The sequence below is a fragment of the Volvox carteri genome (genome assembly GCF_000143455.1).
Source record: "Volvox carteri f. nagariensis unplaced genomic scaffold VOLCAscaffold_21, whole genome shotgun sequence".
NCBI lineage: Eukaryota > Viridiplantae > Chlorophyta > Chlorophyceae > Chlamydomonadales > Volvocaceae > Volvox > Volvox carteri.
Genome location: NW_003307564.1, coordinates 1,418,935 through 1,436,076, shown reverse-complemented (window position 1 = coordinate 1,436,076; position 17,142 = coordinate 1,418,935). Strand labels below are relative to the sequence as shown.

The following is a 17,142-nucleotide window of genomic DNA, read 5'->3' as shown; positions in this document are numbered from 1 at the left end:
GGGGTTTAAGGAGCGCCAGGAGGAAGTGGAGGGAGGGTGGGTAAGACGAACTACTGACGGTTGATGCAGATAATAGCGGAAAAAGAGGGCGGGTTTTTTCGGTGGATGGGGGAAGAACAGAGTAAAAATTTCGAGGGAGAGAAAGGGGGAGAGAGAGAGGTATGGGTAGGATATGAAAGTCATGTTGGTGGGTTGGGATGTTGGTGTGTCCATGTTGGGAGGTTTGTGAACTGGATCGGCCAACGGCCGAAAAACTGATGGAGAGGGAGGGAGGCAAACAGGGGGACAAAGCGGTGCCAAACAAGAAAGGAGTTGTTTGGAAAGGGCTGGCTAGGAAACTGCTCAGTTGGACGATTATGCCTGACTGCAGCGGGGTAGGATGTAAGACTGCCGGACATCGGCGTGTCTTGCAGAAGCACACGGACCCGAGTGCAAGTCCATATCAATAACTCGTCCCAGGCAGACATGTTCCCAAGTTTTCGCTCCGCAAAACAGGATACTAAGCAGGGGAGCTGGGCTGCTTGGGGAGCTTGGGCACGCCAGACCACGACTAGAAACTAAAAGCCCATCCATCCAAAACGTGTGATAAATCAAACGCACGCGTGTTTGACAGTGCCCGAAAATGTATCGCCAGCCGATACAGTTTGACGTAACCGGCAGCATTCGAGTGCCCAGCGTGGGTGCCCACAGCTTAAACATACCTGTGGTAATTTTAAATGATGTGTGACGACGAGAACGTACAAAGCGATCGCCACGAAAAGCGTAAAGCCAAGGAATAAGACACGAGTGCCTGCCCTTGGAAGCACCATGTTGCCTTCTATAACCAATATTCAATTCACAAAATAGACTGTGCTTATTTAAACTATTTTACCAGATTTAAAATTCACGCAAGGTGTATCCGAAGCTGCAAACTACGAAATTATTCCCATGCGCAAGGCACGGTGAGTCCTTCACATGTAAGATCATATCATGATTGTATTAATCACAAAGCATGCGCACGATCTATTGAGCCATCGCGATAGCTCTGATGCCCTTCCAAGTTAAGGGGTTGGCTAAAAGCAAAGCGTAGAACCTACAACCCTGTGATACTCAATGCGCTAGATCATAACATATAGTTACTGACCAATTAGATCAACTTTGGTGGTTAGGTGTTTGTCGGGCATACTGAAGTTGTACAACCGACTGCAACGGCCAAGTTGAAACAGCCTAGCTAAGAGCCACCCGCATACTCTCCTATATCCAGCTGCTCCTTTGCTTTTCGCGAGCTTTGTGCTGTCTGTTAACATTCATTCCTGGATGGCACGGCTGACCACGGAGACGGCCCTCCATCACTGAATCGCTGCGTTCCGCTCGGTGCAGCTTCTAACTGGGCAGGATGCCCCAGTATGCAGCGTGTAAGCATGCGTGCTTACCTGCTGTTGTTTTTGGTGCTGTCGCGGCGAAATGCTACTGTGTGACGCATGGGCGCCGGGACAAGTTACGAACGGATCTTATAAAGTCCCAACCAATTATGAAATAACCCTACCAGGAACTGCTGCCTGTTACTGCCCAGACCTAACTAACGACAACGCATCCAACTGCAAGTGCGATACCAGCGATAAACGAGGTGTGCCACCGGCACGAGTAGCACATCGATCCCAGGTGTATGTGTGTGCACGCGTGTGTTCGTGCCTAGAGCACGAAGCGCTACGATAACCCCTTCCACAAAGGAAACCAACTATTCTCGGCCGTTTTTAGGACGTTTAAAGCAGCTCCTAATGTATTCCGAGACCGTCAGATAACGTATTTTTCTGGGCAATAAGCAGAAAATGACCAGCCGTGCTTGGATCAGCAATGCTTGGCGGGACGGCGGGTCAACCTAGCAGGGATCAAGCTGTAACAAATCGTGGGCTGCAAGAGGGGCTCTTCATCGTCCCTCTGCAAGTAGCTGCTGCCCCGCAGCTGTTCCGCCTGTCTGCCACGTTACATGTTACCGTCAGGCCGGAGGACGGCTCCCCTTGTGTGACGGTGCTACGGTGCAGCCGCCGATTGCTGGGGCCATGCTGCGCTCGAGCTGGGGGTTTGGCAGCTCGGAGGCAGCCTCGTGACAGCAGCCTTGTCCTTGAGTTTGCGTGGCTTCCCGCAACCAGCTGCTCAGAGCTGGGACTCGTCCACAGCAAAAACCTATATGTGCGACATCTAGCGCCGTGCTAAGGATGTTCCCTTATTAGGTAAAAGGGGTTGTCCCTGGTTGTCGGGTGCTGTCCGAGCCATGGTATAGGGTTTTTGCCCTGATACTTCTTTGGGGCTTATTGTGCAAATACAGTGTTTGGGTTGTTTGGGTTATGATGTCAGCACCGGTGATCTGTTAGGATCTACTGTAACATCTTTTAATCAGAGTAATTTTATGTGCCGTGATCCGCCCCTGTCCCCTGCTTACACCAATTCGGTCCATATTGACATGTGCGCTATCTGTGGCCGCTGTGCTTTTGGTTATGGGGCAAGCAAGCCTAGCCTACGTCAGGGCCAGGCGTAGGCCAAAGCATGCACAAAGGCAGTAAGCCATGCGTACACCGTAAGACACCGGAACAAAGGATTTCGTGGAAAAAGGAGGATTTGCTACCAGGGCCGCTGAATTCGCATCGTACAAAAGCATCGTGCTAAGGATTTTCACATATGGACCGGCATCCACCGACATGATTCATTAAAGCATTCAAAGCTCGTGTTCATTATAAGTAGAGGTTAACTGACTCTTTCGTGTTGCTGCTCGTTGCCTATGACCTGTGTCGCGTGCAAACGGAAATAGTTGTTTACCGCGCTCTCTCACCCAAGGGGCGCTACGCCAGCTTTATAGCGGAAATCAAACGCTTATTGATCGCCTCATAATAGCGACAGTCATTCATCCACGCGCTGCGGTGCAACGTAGGTGTCAGTTGCGAAAGGCCAGAGGTGAGCGAAAGCGTGTGACTCACAATAGAGAGCGCTACTTGGACCGGCAGAGTAGGACAGCACAGAATAGCTGTTGGCGCGTCTGAAGGTCGTCTGGGCACTTTTGTATGTAATCCTTCCGACAAGGGTTTGACGCGGCCCTCTCGCTTCTTCGGCTTCTCACGTTTTATGTTCCTGTATAGCTTTGATAGTCTGCACATAGTAACTTGTCAGAGTTGTAGGCTGAAGCAGGCTACGGGCTGAAGCTGGTTGTTGCAACTCAAGGCACCGATATTCATGTCGGTTCTGCTTGCCACCATTAATAGATCGGCACGTTCAAGCGACTCGCAATGACTTTCCAGTTATGATTGGATCACTTATCTTTCAAGCTGCAGCCTCACCTCCGTCAGCGCGGAGATACCATGTACCCTGCATAGATGGAACTTGCTGCTTTCGGCAACGTTACGGTATAGTCCACCCTTTCCCGTTACAACTGTTGAAAGGATGCGTTACCTCTGCTCATCTGTGCTGCATTTCGGTCGGATCACTTTTGGCGCGAACACGCGGGTGGTTTCCTCTACAACTATAGCTGTTGCTCTTGCTCAATGAAACATCCTGACCGAACGATATACTCTCGAAGTACGTGAAATTTTCAAGACGCAGCAATTAAGGGCAGATGCCTCGCTTTTATTCCTATCCATCCGCCTGACCGCCCACCCCCAACTTCCGCCAGCCCGCGTTTCGCAGCAGTCTATGCCCTTCCCTCTCCCTCACTTCACCCAGTAAATCACTCACTGGTACTCTGCCCCGTGACCGACCTCCTTCCACCTACACATACATTCACATTATCCTCCTTTTTATTCATTACATCATTCATTCATATGACCCTAACAGGGCTCCAGGAAAGGATGCGACAAGGGCGTACTGCTGCCTAAGCCCGTGCCGTACGGACTCGTGCAAGTGGGTTTGCTTCACACGCGTTACACGTTTGGATTTTCATCAATCGAAAACCCCACAACATTGCGTCAAAACAACTTGTCGTCGTCCTCGGGAGGTGTTGCCCGTTGCAAGTCACAGTACGGCCGCTTCACACCGTTAGCACCAGCTTGTACATAGGCCTTGAGGAGATGCGGCTACTGCTGTACGGCGCCACAAGTGGCAGCGTCAGCAACAGCAGCAACAGCAGCAGCGCTGGTTGTCGGCAACGCACGCGGTCTCACGCACCGACCTCCATAGTACGATTTTCGGCTGCTACCGCCCACACCGTGTCGAGGCTGTCGCGGCGCCGCACCGCCGCTGCCGCCGCGCCCGCCATCAGCACTACTACTGCTGCTGCTGCTGCTGCTGCTGCTGCTGCTGCTGCTGCTGCTTCCGCCGCTGGCAGTGGCTGCAGTGTCGTTATTTCCGCTTTTCCGGCAGCGTCTTCTTCGCGCTACCGTCGCCAGCGTATTGGCGGTGCGACTGCCGCTACTGCATTACTAGCACCATCCTACGCCGCCTTGCAGCCGCGGCAGCAGCGGCAAGTATCGAGACGTAGCCTCTGCTTGGATACTGCGGCATCCGCGGCTTCATTTTCCCGCATAGGTTTCGCTCGGATCGCGTGTTGCTTTGCTACTGCGCGACGGCATGGCGGTGCTCTGCACTGCCATGCGCGCAGTAGCAACAACAGTAGCAGTAGCAGGATCGCTCTTTGGCGGCCCCAGCTGCAGCCACGGGTGCAACTGCGGCGCCGACGGTGTACGGCAATGTATCATGGCATGGTGACGTCGTCACATGGAAGGAACGACATCGAGGCGCGAACGGCTCTGAATACGCTGCCGTCGCGCCGTACAGTGACGGCGGTGGTATCTTGTTTGGCAGCTGGCAGTGCCGATCCGGCGGCATCTGGGTTTGCTGGCGGCAGCCACCGCCGCCAAGGCCGCGGCAAGGGCACCAGGTACATATGGAGTACGTACGACAGTACGGCGAATGATTTTTTAGTTAAGGCGGCAGTTGAATTAGGGCTGTTTTCAATGCGGCTGCTGTTCTGTCCTGGATTCGGTTTGTGTATATGTATATATACGCATGCATATATGTATGTAAGTTTGTGTGTGTGTGTGTGATCAGTCTCTGAAGACTCACTGTCCACCTCGTCGTAGAAAGATGCGTGTGCGTGTGTGTTTTGTGCGTGTGTGTTTTGTGTTCTTTCCCGCCAAAAGAAGTAAGAGCGGCTCCTTTGCGGCGTAACCCCCAAACCAGGAGGTCACCCAAACCGGATTCGGTTGCACCCGCACCCGTACCAACCGCCGCGGCCGTTGGCGGCGGTGGCCGCGTTGGCGGCGCCTCCATCCACAGCTCCGGTCCCCCCCCGCCGTCAGCGGTGGCCTCGCCCGTACCCGCACCCAGTCCCCCCAGGGAGTTAACGCCCTCTCTGAGCGGCGGAGGCGGCAGTAGCGGAGGCGGTGGTAGCGGAGGCGGCGGTAGCAGCGCCAAGGGCTCAGTCGCCACGTCAGCAACTCGCAGATCCTCCTCCTCCTCCTCCTCACCCTCACCCTCCTCGACGTTGTCCGCGGGGGTGGCTCTTGCGACCCGTTCCTTGGACGACAGCAGCGATTCGGAATATTCGGTGAGCCGACCCCAACTGAAATCTGATGTATCATTATCATTATTAGCACATGATCATCATCATCATCATCATCATCATTATCCCCGCAGGGACCGACCGCCTCCTCCGACTCCGACTCCGACCCCACCTCAGTGGGGGGCACAAGGGGCGGGAACATCGTGCCCTTCACCCGCCGACAGCCCCGTGCGCTGGTGCTGGACTGCGCCTACCGCCCCATCAATGTGTGAGTGGCTGGGAGGGGCGGACTGACGGACGGACGGACGGACGGACGGACTAAAACATTGAGGGGATGGATATGTGGGGGTTTGGTGTGTGGTATGCTACCGGTGCTGTCCTCATCTGCTGTCAGGGCTGTTCGAGGCGGACATGCGCCGACCGACATACTAACTAACCAACTAATTAACTAACTAATTAACTAACTAACTACCTGTTTTCTTTGTGTGTTTTGGAGAGTGGGGAGGCAATGAGGAGGGGTCAGTTAGTGTAGAGTTGTCTTCCTTCAATTGTGTTTCCTGTTAGGCGCCGTACACCTTCCGTACATCTTCGCTGACCCCCTGAGCCTGTTTATCCCTTCCATCCCTTCGTGCCCTCCGTCACACAGTCTTACCTGGTACAGAGCCTTTCACTTCGACTACTTTGGAAAGGTAGGTAGGCCGGAACGAGTCCGGGAATGTATGTATGTATGTATGTGTGGTAGGCGGGGCTCCGAAACACACTCCGCAACTCCTGCAGCCCATCCAACTGCCAACTGGTCCAGCAAGACTGCCCTCCTACAGCCTCCTTGCCTTCTGCTCCGCCTCACGCACATCACTTACATGTCCTATTCTCCAGTTCGACTGATACGATTACTTCAAATGCCGATTTAAAAAGTGAGGAATCCTGACGTAGTAGTAGCTTAAATAGGCCCCCCGGGGATCCCCTGGCGGAGCGAATCCTTCCTGTGACTTCTGGTTAGCCAACTTACTTCTGGTTACCCTCTAACGCATACATACATAAACATATTTTTATACATACATGCATGCATACATACATACAGGGCGAGGTCCTGGAGTATTACCCGCCACCTGCTGTGTGCACCACGGGCTCGGGCGATCACCCCCTCCCTGCCGTACTGAGGGTACCGCAATACACGGCTGACATGCAGGTGCGTGTGTGTGTGTATGGGAGGGCGGGGGTGGGGTGAGGGAGAGGTGTAGGAGGGGAGGGGGAGGGTGTACCGGGGGGTGCGTCTCTGTACGGCAATACCTTGGATGGCAGGAATCCGGCGGCAGGGCGCTCTGGGGAAAAAGCACGAGTGGTACGGCAAGTGGTACGGCAACAGCCACGCCACGTGGGTCCTCGATGGGTTCCCCGCCACACGAAATAACCCGTGCGACCCCTCTCGTTACCCCGTTACCCGGGTGTCGTACATACCCTCTTTCCCTCCCTTTCCCTCCCCCTTTTTCCAGGATTTGTGTTCCCGTGTTGCTTGCACCCGCCGTAACATCATGGTGCGAGACGGCTTCTGCTGCCAGTGAGTGGTGTAGGAGGGGGGAGGCGGGGCGAGGGGGAGGGGAGAGTATGTGTGTATGTACGGGTAGATCTTGTCGTTGAAAGTATCTGGTTCATATGCTGCGTGGTGCGTGGTTCGCAAGAATTGTTTAGGCTAACCATCTGTTAACCCCCATCATCGTTCGTGATTCGTCTTTCCCCCCCCCCATCATCGGGCTTCGGGGTTGAATGCACCGCTCAAAACACACACACACATATTCCGTCCTCCACTTTCTCTTCCTGCACCACAATTTCCCTTTCCAAGTCCCATCCACCTCCAAATTACTAATTTTCATTTTGCCAGGTACTGCGGCTCCCGGCGGGATTTGACCCTGGATCACGTGCATCCTGTCAGTAAGGGCGGCAAGGAGACCTGGGAGAACCTGGTACGATGGATACGACAACGTAAAGTACGGAAAACGCTTACTTGAATGTGAAGTGCTATAACTCTGCAATTCCCTCAGGTTCCTCTTTTCCACCCCTTAGAAAACCGCTACCCCCGTTTCGAATATGATTTTTCTTTATCCTTTTGCCTTTAGGCAAAAGCTTGAGACCTGAGACTCTGCCTCCGCCCCGCCTGCACACCTTTCAAACCCCCACCCTCGCACAACACACCGACCACCCCCCTCTGATCTCCCAACAAACATACGTATCCGCACCATCGCCCCAGGTAACGGCCTGCATGCGGTGCAATCAGAAGAAGTCCGACCGCACGCTGAGAGAGCTGGGCTGGAAGCTGAAGCGGCAACCTAAGGTAGAGGTGATGGAGGGGTGGGTGATGGAGGGAACGGGGAGGAAGAGATTAAGGAAAATCCTAAGTGTGTGTACGCGCGTGTGTGAGTGTGCGTTTGTATGTATGTGATGTCTACTTGGGGGGGAAAGAGACCGGTACTGTGCTGTTCGCCATCATTCCTTCACACACACACACACACATATATACACACACATATATATACACACACATATGTATACACACACAGACAGACAGACAGACAGACATGTACATTTCCGCACAACAGCTCGCAGTAACGACTTCACACAAGCACGCGTGCCTGGGCGGATGTGAGCATCTGTCTCTATATCTGTGTGTGTATATGTGTACTGCAGGAGCCGACGCCGTACGAGATCGGCATCGTGGCGGGCATCTCCACATCCGATATTCTGCGCCCGCCACCGGAATGGGAGGCGTACATCGCGCCGTACAGGGAACGGTTGGAAATGTACCGCAGAGCGGCTATAGAGGCGGGGCTCGTTAATCTGATTGACGACGGTTGACAGTTGACAGTTCGGAGATATGAGAAGAAGTCGTTGGGAATCGATCTAAACCTAGGAGGCTCAATGATGAAATGGAGGGCTGGTAACGGTATCGTAACGGCCACACAGTGATGACCGTTGTCGTCGGTTGGTCAGTTGGTTAGGCAGTTGGTTGGGCCGCATCGGTCGGTGCATGAGGAGTTCAATTAGCAGGGTGTTGATTGCAATGCAGTGTCGAAGTGCACCACATTTTATCTTTGTGTTTGTGCATCTCTTTGTGTGGGCCCTGGGTTCGTGGTGGTTGTTAGTTGTTAGTTGGACCTCTGCGTGCTTATGCGTCCATGCATGCGTGGATGTATGTGTAGTATGTATATGTATGTATGTATGTGCCTCTGCAGACAGGTGTCTGCATGCAAAGGGAGAGCGATTGAGCGAAACACCGCTCACAGTACTGCTGTACTACATCTCTTGCTGTACATGTACACTATGTAGCAGCTGTAGCTTCGGTTCAGAATGTATGGCAACGAGGAGAGAGAGGGGTGTGGCTCAAATGTGTTTTTTGTTCTGTTACTGCCGACACGGGACACGGCCCGCACTCGTGCAGTCCTAAAAAAGAGGGGACAGTACCGAATGTCAGTGTCGGACAGAATACAGGATGAAGGCCATGTAGAGGAAGAGGAGGGGGATAGAACATTTATCGTACGGAGACAAAGAGGACGACGTTGACATGTGTGTTTGTGTGTCTGTATGTGTTGTTTTGTGGAGATTGAGACAGGAGGGGAGTGAGTCCAAGCGGAAGTCGGGCGGCATTGGATGCTGCTCTGCCGCTGCTATCGCGGCGGCTGTAGCTTCGACAGCTGCGAGGTGGGGCGGCTGCGAGGTTGAAATTATCCCGGAGGGAAACGGCTTTTCTTTGTGTGTTTTGGCACGCGTTTGTGCCGTGCCCGTGTTCGTGCACGCGTGCGTGTATTTGTATGTATGTCTGTGCATCCGCACGATACGCACGTTTTCTCCGGGACCGTTTGTCTGAGGGAGGAACTGTGTGTGCTGTATGTACTGGTGGTTTTAAAAGGCGGTCGTGGTCGTGTTGATGGGGAGGATGAGTGGGGGTGGGAAATCCCCGTCGTCTCCACGGCGTGTGGGAATGCAGTCTGCACAGAGCGCATTCATTGTACAATCCCAAGTGTGCTGCTGGCGCGGCGTTCACGGTTTTGTTGCTGCTGGAGCTTGCGCCTAGTGATTGTTGTTGGCGTTGATGGTGGTGGTGAGGTTAGGGGATCGTCACTTCAATCATCCGGTGCTTTCATGGGCCCTACAGGTTACATGTTATGTATGTATGTATTATGTATGTAGGCATGTTTTACACCTCCTAGAGTTGCGTTATTACTCTTCATTAAAAGGTGTAGCTCTCTTTTACTTCTTTGCCTATGTTTTTTGATGACTTGTGTGGCCGGTCGTGGGGTAGTGCCAGGGTGTGGAAGTCGACAGAGAGTCAGAGAGAGATGGACAGTGCCAAAGATTGCAACGTTAGATGTCTGCTGTCAACAACAACAACAACAAGATGTCTGCTGTCAAGCGGTTGGGCACGGGAGAGAAAAGAAGAACGGCGTGCGTTTTCAGTTATTTGTTAATATTCATTATGTGCTCATCTGCTGTCAGCTAGCTTCCATGATGCTCCATGTCGTACGTGTCATGTTTGTGTATGATCATCGGAGGAGAAAGACAATCAAAAGCGGTTAGGTAACCCTCTTTCCCACGTTGTTAACCAGTCTCTCGCTGAGGAGAACCGCTGATGATGTGAACACGCCCACATGTTTATAAGTGTGCAACCGGACCTAACAAATGGCTTCAAGTGTGGATAACCGGAAACTCACGTCCAGCACGTCTTTTGGCTTTGGGGTTGATCCTGCCACTGGGCAACGAGGGAGTTGGCGTGAACCCAAGTGAGACCATACAAGCGAGGTAGGTAAAGGTAGCAGTTCGGCCTCAGTACGGGTCCGAGCTCTAATCTCGCGTATGGCGTTCGGGTGATGACAAGTGTTCGGTGGTGGTAAAAGTGCTCCAAGCCAAGGGGGAATAAGACCGGGAAGGGAATCATTATGGTATCCGGCGTAGACCACCTGAACGTTCCTGGATTGGTGAAGCAGGGAATGATGAACCAAAAGGATGGGCAAAGCAGGGTTGATTGAGGTTTAGGAGCCCGCAAATCACCTTGTGCCTCCAGCCGCTTGAACAGCGGCACGAGGGCGTTGAGGCACTGAACTTGCAAGGTCAAACTTATCTTGGAATCGGTGGTCGAAGCCTCCAGGGCAACGTGCGTCCACAGCTAGATTGTCTGAACGTTAACTAATAATTTAACAACACCAGGGCGCTGGCTGCAATCCGGCTGAGCCCAACGACGGTCTACTAATAACCCACAAAGGTGCAAAATAGCCAATGTCTCCATTCCGAATTTTATGATATTCATAACAGTATAACGACATCAAGATGCTGGAGCCTGGACTATGTTGGAGGACCTTTACACTACGTACTAACTGCCCCAACGACTCCGGCAATTTGTGTCCCCGCCTCCATCGTTGCAAGTGCCCTTGTTGGATGTGCTGGTACCACTATAGCTTTCTAGGCGAAATTGATGTTTCCTAACGCCTCTTGATGGCTTGAGTTCTCAGTCTCACAGCAGTTGTAATTATCTACTTTTACTTCTGCTTTTTCTCTCTTTTCGTCTGTGTCCTACCTTAGGACACCTGAAATTTCAAGAATTTTGTGAGCCAATCCTAAAATAATACTCCCTACATAACGAGGCACGCTTGACATTTCTGAAAGTAGTTTGAGAAATAGCTTTGATTGTTGCGTGTCGCAAGCAGCAAGCTCCGGTCCTGGTTGACGAGCTTTGACCTAGCCTACGTAAAGCGGCCGTCGTCGACTCCAATAAAATGGGTCAAGCCGCGTCAGAATTGCAACATGTGGCGAATCAGCTGCAAGGCATGGGCCCTGACGAGAAGAAGTTCATTCAGGTTGTATGGTTGGGGTACGGGTTCGGGACTGATTCCGCATCTGTTCGCCACCAAAAGCACGTGTGCTTGCAAAGTAACTTCAATTAGAGACATCATCATCACGCCGCGTGGATATCGTCTAAAGATCGGTGCTTTGGGGTCTTGCAGTCCGTGTTCCAAGGCAAAATGGAGGAATCTAAAGCGGCGCTTCTGGAGAACCCAAACGTGATCTTCGCGCGCACACGCGACTGGTACAATGCATGGCATTTAGCAGCTCGGGCGGGTAACATGGAGGTGAGCTTGAGCAGGCTTTTGAAACTTGGTGGAGTATGTGGGTGAGGGAGGGATGGGGACAGGGGTCGGGGGTTTGGGGGCCAGCGGAAGGAGCCACAGGGGCGGTACAGAAATACCAACTTTCGATGGTGTCATGCACTTTACACATAAAGCAATTCTTACAGCGGAGGCAGAATGGCGACCAGTGCTTGCAGCACACGCCGGGGCCTTAAGCAGGCTCGGCAGAAACTCCACTCCATAAAGCACTCCTTACAGCGAAGTCAGGACAGCTACACAAGTGCTTGCAGCTCACGCCGGGGCCAAATTATCCTTAAGCAGGCTCGGCAAGCCATGCCAGCGTCACCAGCATAGGGCTTCAGCAGGCATGTGAATAAAAAGTATCATGGCGCTGTACATGGCGTTGTCGTGCACAAGTTAGCATGCCCAAAACACGTCCATGCGTATCGGGTTACGGCACGAAGAAGGGTCATCCTCTACATGTAAAGCATCTATCCATCATATGTTCCCCGTGCCATGCGAAACCCGTCATCATCCCCGCGCCCCCACACCCACACCCACACCCGCATTGCTCCCCCGTGCATGGACGGCGACACACGACGTTCCGACACGTCGTCCATACACACACACGCGCGTCCCCTACCCATATCCCTCTGACCCAAATCGGGGCAGATGCTGGATATGCTGGGGCAGCACGGCAAGAAGGGCAGCGCCACACGTAAGCCCATTCCTGGGGAGCCTCCGCCGTACAGCGCCAAATCCAAAAAGGGGCAAACACCGCTCATGCTGGCTTGCGAGGAGGGGCACACGGAGGTGAGGCGGCGGCGGCGGCGGCGGGGGGGGGGAGGGGGGAGGGGAGTAATCGGAGGGTCACGGGCATGTGGGTCTTCCCGTGAACCACCGTGTGGTTGGCGGGAAAGGGCAGTTCTGGCGGCGTGTGGTGTTCCCCTAGTTTTCGAACCTGCTAGCTTTCTCTTCCCTCCCCCCCCTCCCCTTCACTCGCTCGTGGTTCATCTTTCCCCGCCTTCCCCCCCTTCCCCCCCTTCCCCCCAAAACACACGCAAACACACGCAATTCCGAGATTCCCCCTTCCCCACCGCCACTACCGCACATGCTTGGGTGAAGTCCGCGCCCGCGTCCTCTTGCCTCGTCCTTAACCCGTAGCCCCCCTGCCACACGTCCCCACAGCATTCGCATTGAACCCCCTCCCCTCTCCCCCACCCATACCTCCCCCCCCACACCCCGGCCCCTGGACCCCTACGGCAGTTGGTGCTTTGCCTACTTTTCATTTGCATGTCCTCTAATTCCCGCATCCCTCCTCTCCCTTTCCTGCTACTGTATTTCCCGCTACCCTCTCCCAACCCCCAACTCCCAACTCCCCCGGTTCCCCAATGCGTTAAGGCCATGCTGGCTCTCCTGAACCACGGAGCAGACGTTCTGGATATTGATTCGTACGGCAACACGTGTGTTCATTACGCGGCGTATCGAGGACATGTCAAAGTGGGTGGTGGAGGTGGAGGTAGTGGATGCGCCGGCCAGCCAGGTTCCCCCGGGGGGGGGTGCGTATTGTGTGGTGGGGCGGGGTGGGGTGCGGGGAAAGACGAACCAAGCTGTCGATTGAAGTCAGATACAAGAGATAAGAGTGCGGATACGCCAGGATTAGACACAGATACATGCTACATCAGGAATAGTACTGTATGGTGGGGGGTTGGGGGGAAAGACGAACCACACGCGATTTAAGCTGCTGCCAGAGCAAGATAGTAGCAACCGAAAGAACTGACCGAAAGGCGTCCGTGGCGACTGTGACGACTGTAACCTCGGGATGACGACTGTAACCTCGGGATGAAGAATTGACGTAGAAGTTGGAAGTCCTACCTACCTAAGCCGCCAGAAATATTATAGCCAAACCGTAAACTATTATAAACAAACCGTAAACTGGGGGGAGGGGGCTGGGAAAGGGTTGAAGGATAATGATGTTGATGATGATGATGATGATGTTGATGATAATGATGTTGATGATGATGTTGATGATGTTGATGATGATGATAATGATGTTGATGATGATGATGTTGATGATAATGATGATGATGATGATGATGTTGCAGTTTATGCACCGAAAGCGACCCCTAGCTGGCACACATACCAGTATGTCAGCCGCCCCCTCTCCCCACACCGCGACACACATACATGCATACACATACATACATACATGCATACACGTATCCTGACCCCGTGCCGACCAGATTCTGGAGCTCCTGCTTGCGCGGGAGGACGCCAGCGGCCGTGGCGACAAGAACAAACGGTGGGTTACGTGTTAGGGTTTTATGTGGGGTGTTCGGGTGGATGGGGTGTCAGGGCGGGTCATGGCTGTGAGGGTGTTGCTGGTGTGTGAGCCAAGGGCACGCTGAGGAGTTAGTTGGGTGTTTCCGTTGGAGCAGCCGGAGTCGCTTGGGAGGTGGGGAGGTTCACGAGCATCTTGGCTTGTTTGGGCCGTACGGCGGTACAAGCTGAAGGAAAAGCTTGGTAATCAAATCAATCAAATGAAAAAGAGGGTTGGGGAGAGGGGCCAGGAAGTTGAAGTCGAAGCTGCATTTACCGTCATCCCCCCGTCCTTCCTCCCAACACGGCCATCACGCACCGCCACCATCTCAGTAACGGCCACGTACCGCCATTTCACAGAAAACCCCGAATTCACCAGCAGCGCCACCTCCATTTCGGATTGCCATCCCCGCGCTGTCTTCATTCCCGCCACCGCCTCTGTCTGTCTGTCTGTCTGTCTATCCGCTGCCACCCCCACCCCCCCTATCCGCCGCCAACACCAACACCGCCACCACCACCAACACCACCACCACGACTCCTCAGCTACACCGACCTCCGCAACGAGGCGGGCCTTATGCCCCTCCATTTCGCCGTTTGGGCGGGCAAGCGAGATGCCGCCTCCACACTTGTGGCCGCCAAGTGCCGCCTCAACGCGACCAGCCACTCGGACAGGTGGATGATCCGTACGTGTGTGGGAGAGGAGGGGGGAGAGGAGCGAGCGGGGAGAGGTGGGCGGGAGATGAGGGAAGGAGGGAGAGGAGGGAAGGAGGGAGGGAGAGGAGGGAGGGAGAGGAGGGAGGTGCGTGCGTGTGTGTGTGTGCCCGTGTACGTGTGTGTAGCCTTTCATCACGAGGGGCTTTAACGTGGTGTCTTTGCCGGCCCATCCACGCTTTCCTCTCCGCCACACCCCTGCCACACATACACACCCTACACACCCCTGTCACACCCCTGTCACACATACACACCCCTGTCACACCCCTGCCACACATACACACCCCTGTCACACCCCTGCCACACATACACACCCCTGTCACACATACACACCCCTGTCACACCCCTGTCACACCCCTGTCACACATACACACCCCTGTCACACCCCTGTCACACATACACACCCCTGTCACACCCCTGCCACACCCCTGTCACACATACACACCCCTGTCACACCCCTGTCACACCCCTGTCACACATACACACCCCTGTCACACCCCTGTCACACATACACACCCCTGTCACACCCCTGCCACACATACACACCCCTGTCACACCCCTGCCACACATACACACCCCTGTCACACCCCTGCCACACCCCCTCACACCCCTGTCACACCCCTGTCACACATACACACCCCTGTCACACCCCTGCCACACCCCTCACACCCCTGTCACACCCCTGTCACACATACACACCCCTCACACCCCTGTCACACCCCTGTCACACATACACACCCCTGTCACACCCCTGTCACACATACACACCCCTGTCACACCCCTGTCACACATACACACCCCTGTCACACCCCTGTCACACATACACACCCCTGTCACACCCCTGCCACACATACACACCCCTGTCACACCCCTGCCACACATACACACCCCTGTCACACCCCTGCCACACCCCTGTCACACATACACACCCCTGTCACACCCCTGCCACACATACACACCCCTGTCACACCCCTGCCACACCCCTGCCACCCATACACACCCCTGTCACACCCCTGCCACACCCCTGTCACACATACACACCCCTGTCACACCCCTGCCACACATACACACCCCTGCCACACATACACACCCCTGTCACACCCCTGTCACACATACACACCCCTCACACCCCTGTCACACCCCTGTCACACATACACACCCCTGTCACACCCCTGCCACACATACACACCCCTGTCACACAACCCCCCCTGGCAGTTTGGGTTTGGTGACCTGCAACGCGGGGTCCACCGCGCTGCACCTGGCGGCCATGAGGGGCAGCTTGGAGATGGCCACGTTCCTCATGGAGACCTGGGCTACGGTGGGGAGGTTGGGGGGGGTGGAGGGGCTTTTAGAGGGGCAAGTTGAAGTGAGGGATTTGGGCCCTTCTTATGTGGTTGGCCACAGCTTTCTCTCTTTCTCTCTCACGCGCACGCGAGGCAGGCGCGAAGCGCGCTGCCTTCGCGGTCTGCGATGATGGTGGTGATGGTGGTGATGATGGTGGTGATGGTGATGGTGATGGTGATGGTGATGGTGATGGTGGTGATGGTGGTGATGCGCATGAAAACAAACCCACGCTTCCTCTGCTTTTGGCTGTACGGCCGTTTGACCCCCTGGCATTTGAATTGTCGAGCGCGCGCGCATGCGTCCGCCGCTGCTACTCCGCCCTCGTGAACACGACATGAATGGAGACCGCTGTGATTTCCGCCCTGCGGCAGGGTTGCTCTTGCACCAATACCCTATGATGATGGGTTTTTTTACCTCCTTGCCATTTCCTCCTCGCGGCTATCATTGAGGTCATGAAGACGTCAGGGTGGCCTCCGTTGTGTTGGTTGTGTGTATATATATGTGTGTGTATGTGTGTCTCTCTCTCCCTCCCCTCGTTTGCTCGCAGATGAACGCTCAGCCGCAACGCAAGAAGCCCGTCAAGGACCCCCGGACGCTGTCCGATCACTACGGCTTTACACCCCTTCAGGTGCGGAAGGGGACAAGATGGTGGTTGGGTGGGTGGTTGGATGGGTAGTTGGGTGGGTAGTTGGATGGAAGGTGTAGTTTGGTGGATAGTTTTGAGGGTGGGCGAAAGCATGGGCTTAAGCTTAGTGCGGTGTGCGACAGGGTGGCTTGGCTTCGGAGCTATGCTATGATGAGACTCCCCCTCCCCCTCAAATGCGACATGTAGCTACAGACGGGCAGACAGACAGACAGACAGGCAGATCACGTCAAACAGCAGATAGGCCAATGGCATTGGGGATTGGTCGCCATCAAGGTCGTGCTAGTTAAGAAATCTCGTCTGATACAGCGCAGTTCATGGAAGAGGCAGATTGTGTGTCTGTGGGTTGGGCTGCTTAAACTCTTTCTTTTCGAGTCCTTCTGAAAAAGGCACGTCGTACGGCGTCATTAGGTCGTTGGTCATTAGGTCAAGACCAGGGAGCTGGTCAAAGCCCCCCCCCTTTCCGGCCACGTTCACCTCTCCCGTATGTACGGCAATATCCCCGGTCCCAGTAACATCCCCCCGGAACCCCCCCGCCCCCCCCC

At 54.4% G+C, this 17,142-nt stretch overlaps 2 protein-coding genes across 2 annotated transcripts in view; both read left to right on the top strand.

The window, feature by feature from the left end:
* Positions 1–927: 927 nt before the first annotated feature.
* VOLCADRAFT_91550 (uncharacterized protein) lies at positions 928–8,317 on the top strand (the record flags this gene model as incomplete). The annotated part of the gene is made up of 11 exons (XM_002951049.1): positions 928–941; positions 2,786–2,928; positions 4,741–4,843; positions 5,293–5,512; positions 5,602–5,735; positions 6,114–6,156; positions 6,549–6,656; positions 6,961–7,025; positions 7,308–7,428; positions 7,713–7,796; positions 8,150–8,317. 11 exons carry the CDS (start codon positions 928–930, stop codon positions 8,315–8,317), a joined length of 1,203 nt encoding a protein of 400 aa, XP_002951095.1.
* Positions 8,318–11,475: 3,158 nt separating this feature from the next.
* The window catches only part of VOLCADRAFT_104950 (uncharacterized protein), a gene marked incomplete at its 5' end in the record, with an annotated part of 9,371 nt that continues 3,704 nt past the window's right edge, over positions 11,476–17,142 (top strand). The window contains 8 exons of the mRNA XM_002951048.1: positions 11,476–11,583; positions 12,253–12,393; positions 12,847–13,080; positions 13,824–13,882; positions 14,443–14,571; positions 15,826–15,928; positions 16,051–16,155; positions 16,502–16,582. Of these exons, the coding sequence (XP_002951094.1) occupies positions 11,476–11,583; positions 12,253–12,393; positions 12,847–13,080; positions 13,824–13,882; positions 14,443–14,571; positions 15,826–15,928; positions 16,051–16,155; positions 16,502–16,582 (960 nt within the window). The remainder of the gene's footprint in view (positions 11,584–12,252; positions 12,394–12,846; positions 13,081–13,823; positions 13,883–14,442; positions 14,572–15,825; positions 15,929–16,050; positions 16,156–16,501; positions 16,583–17,142) is intronic.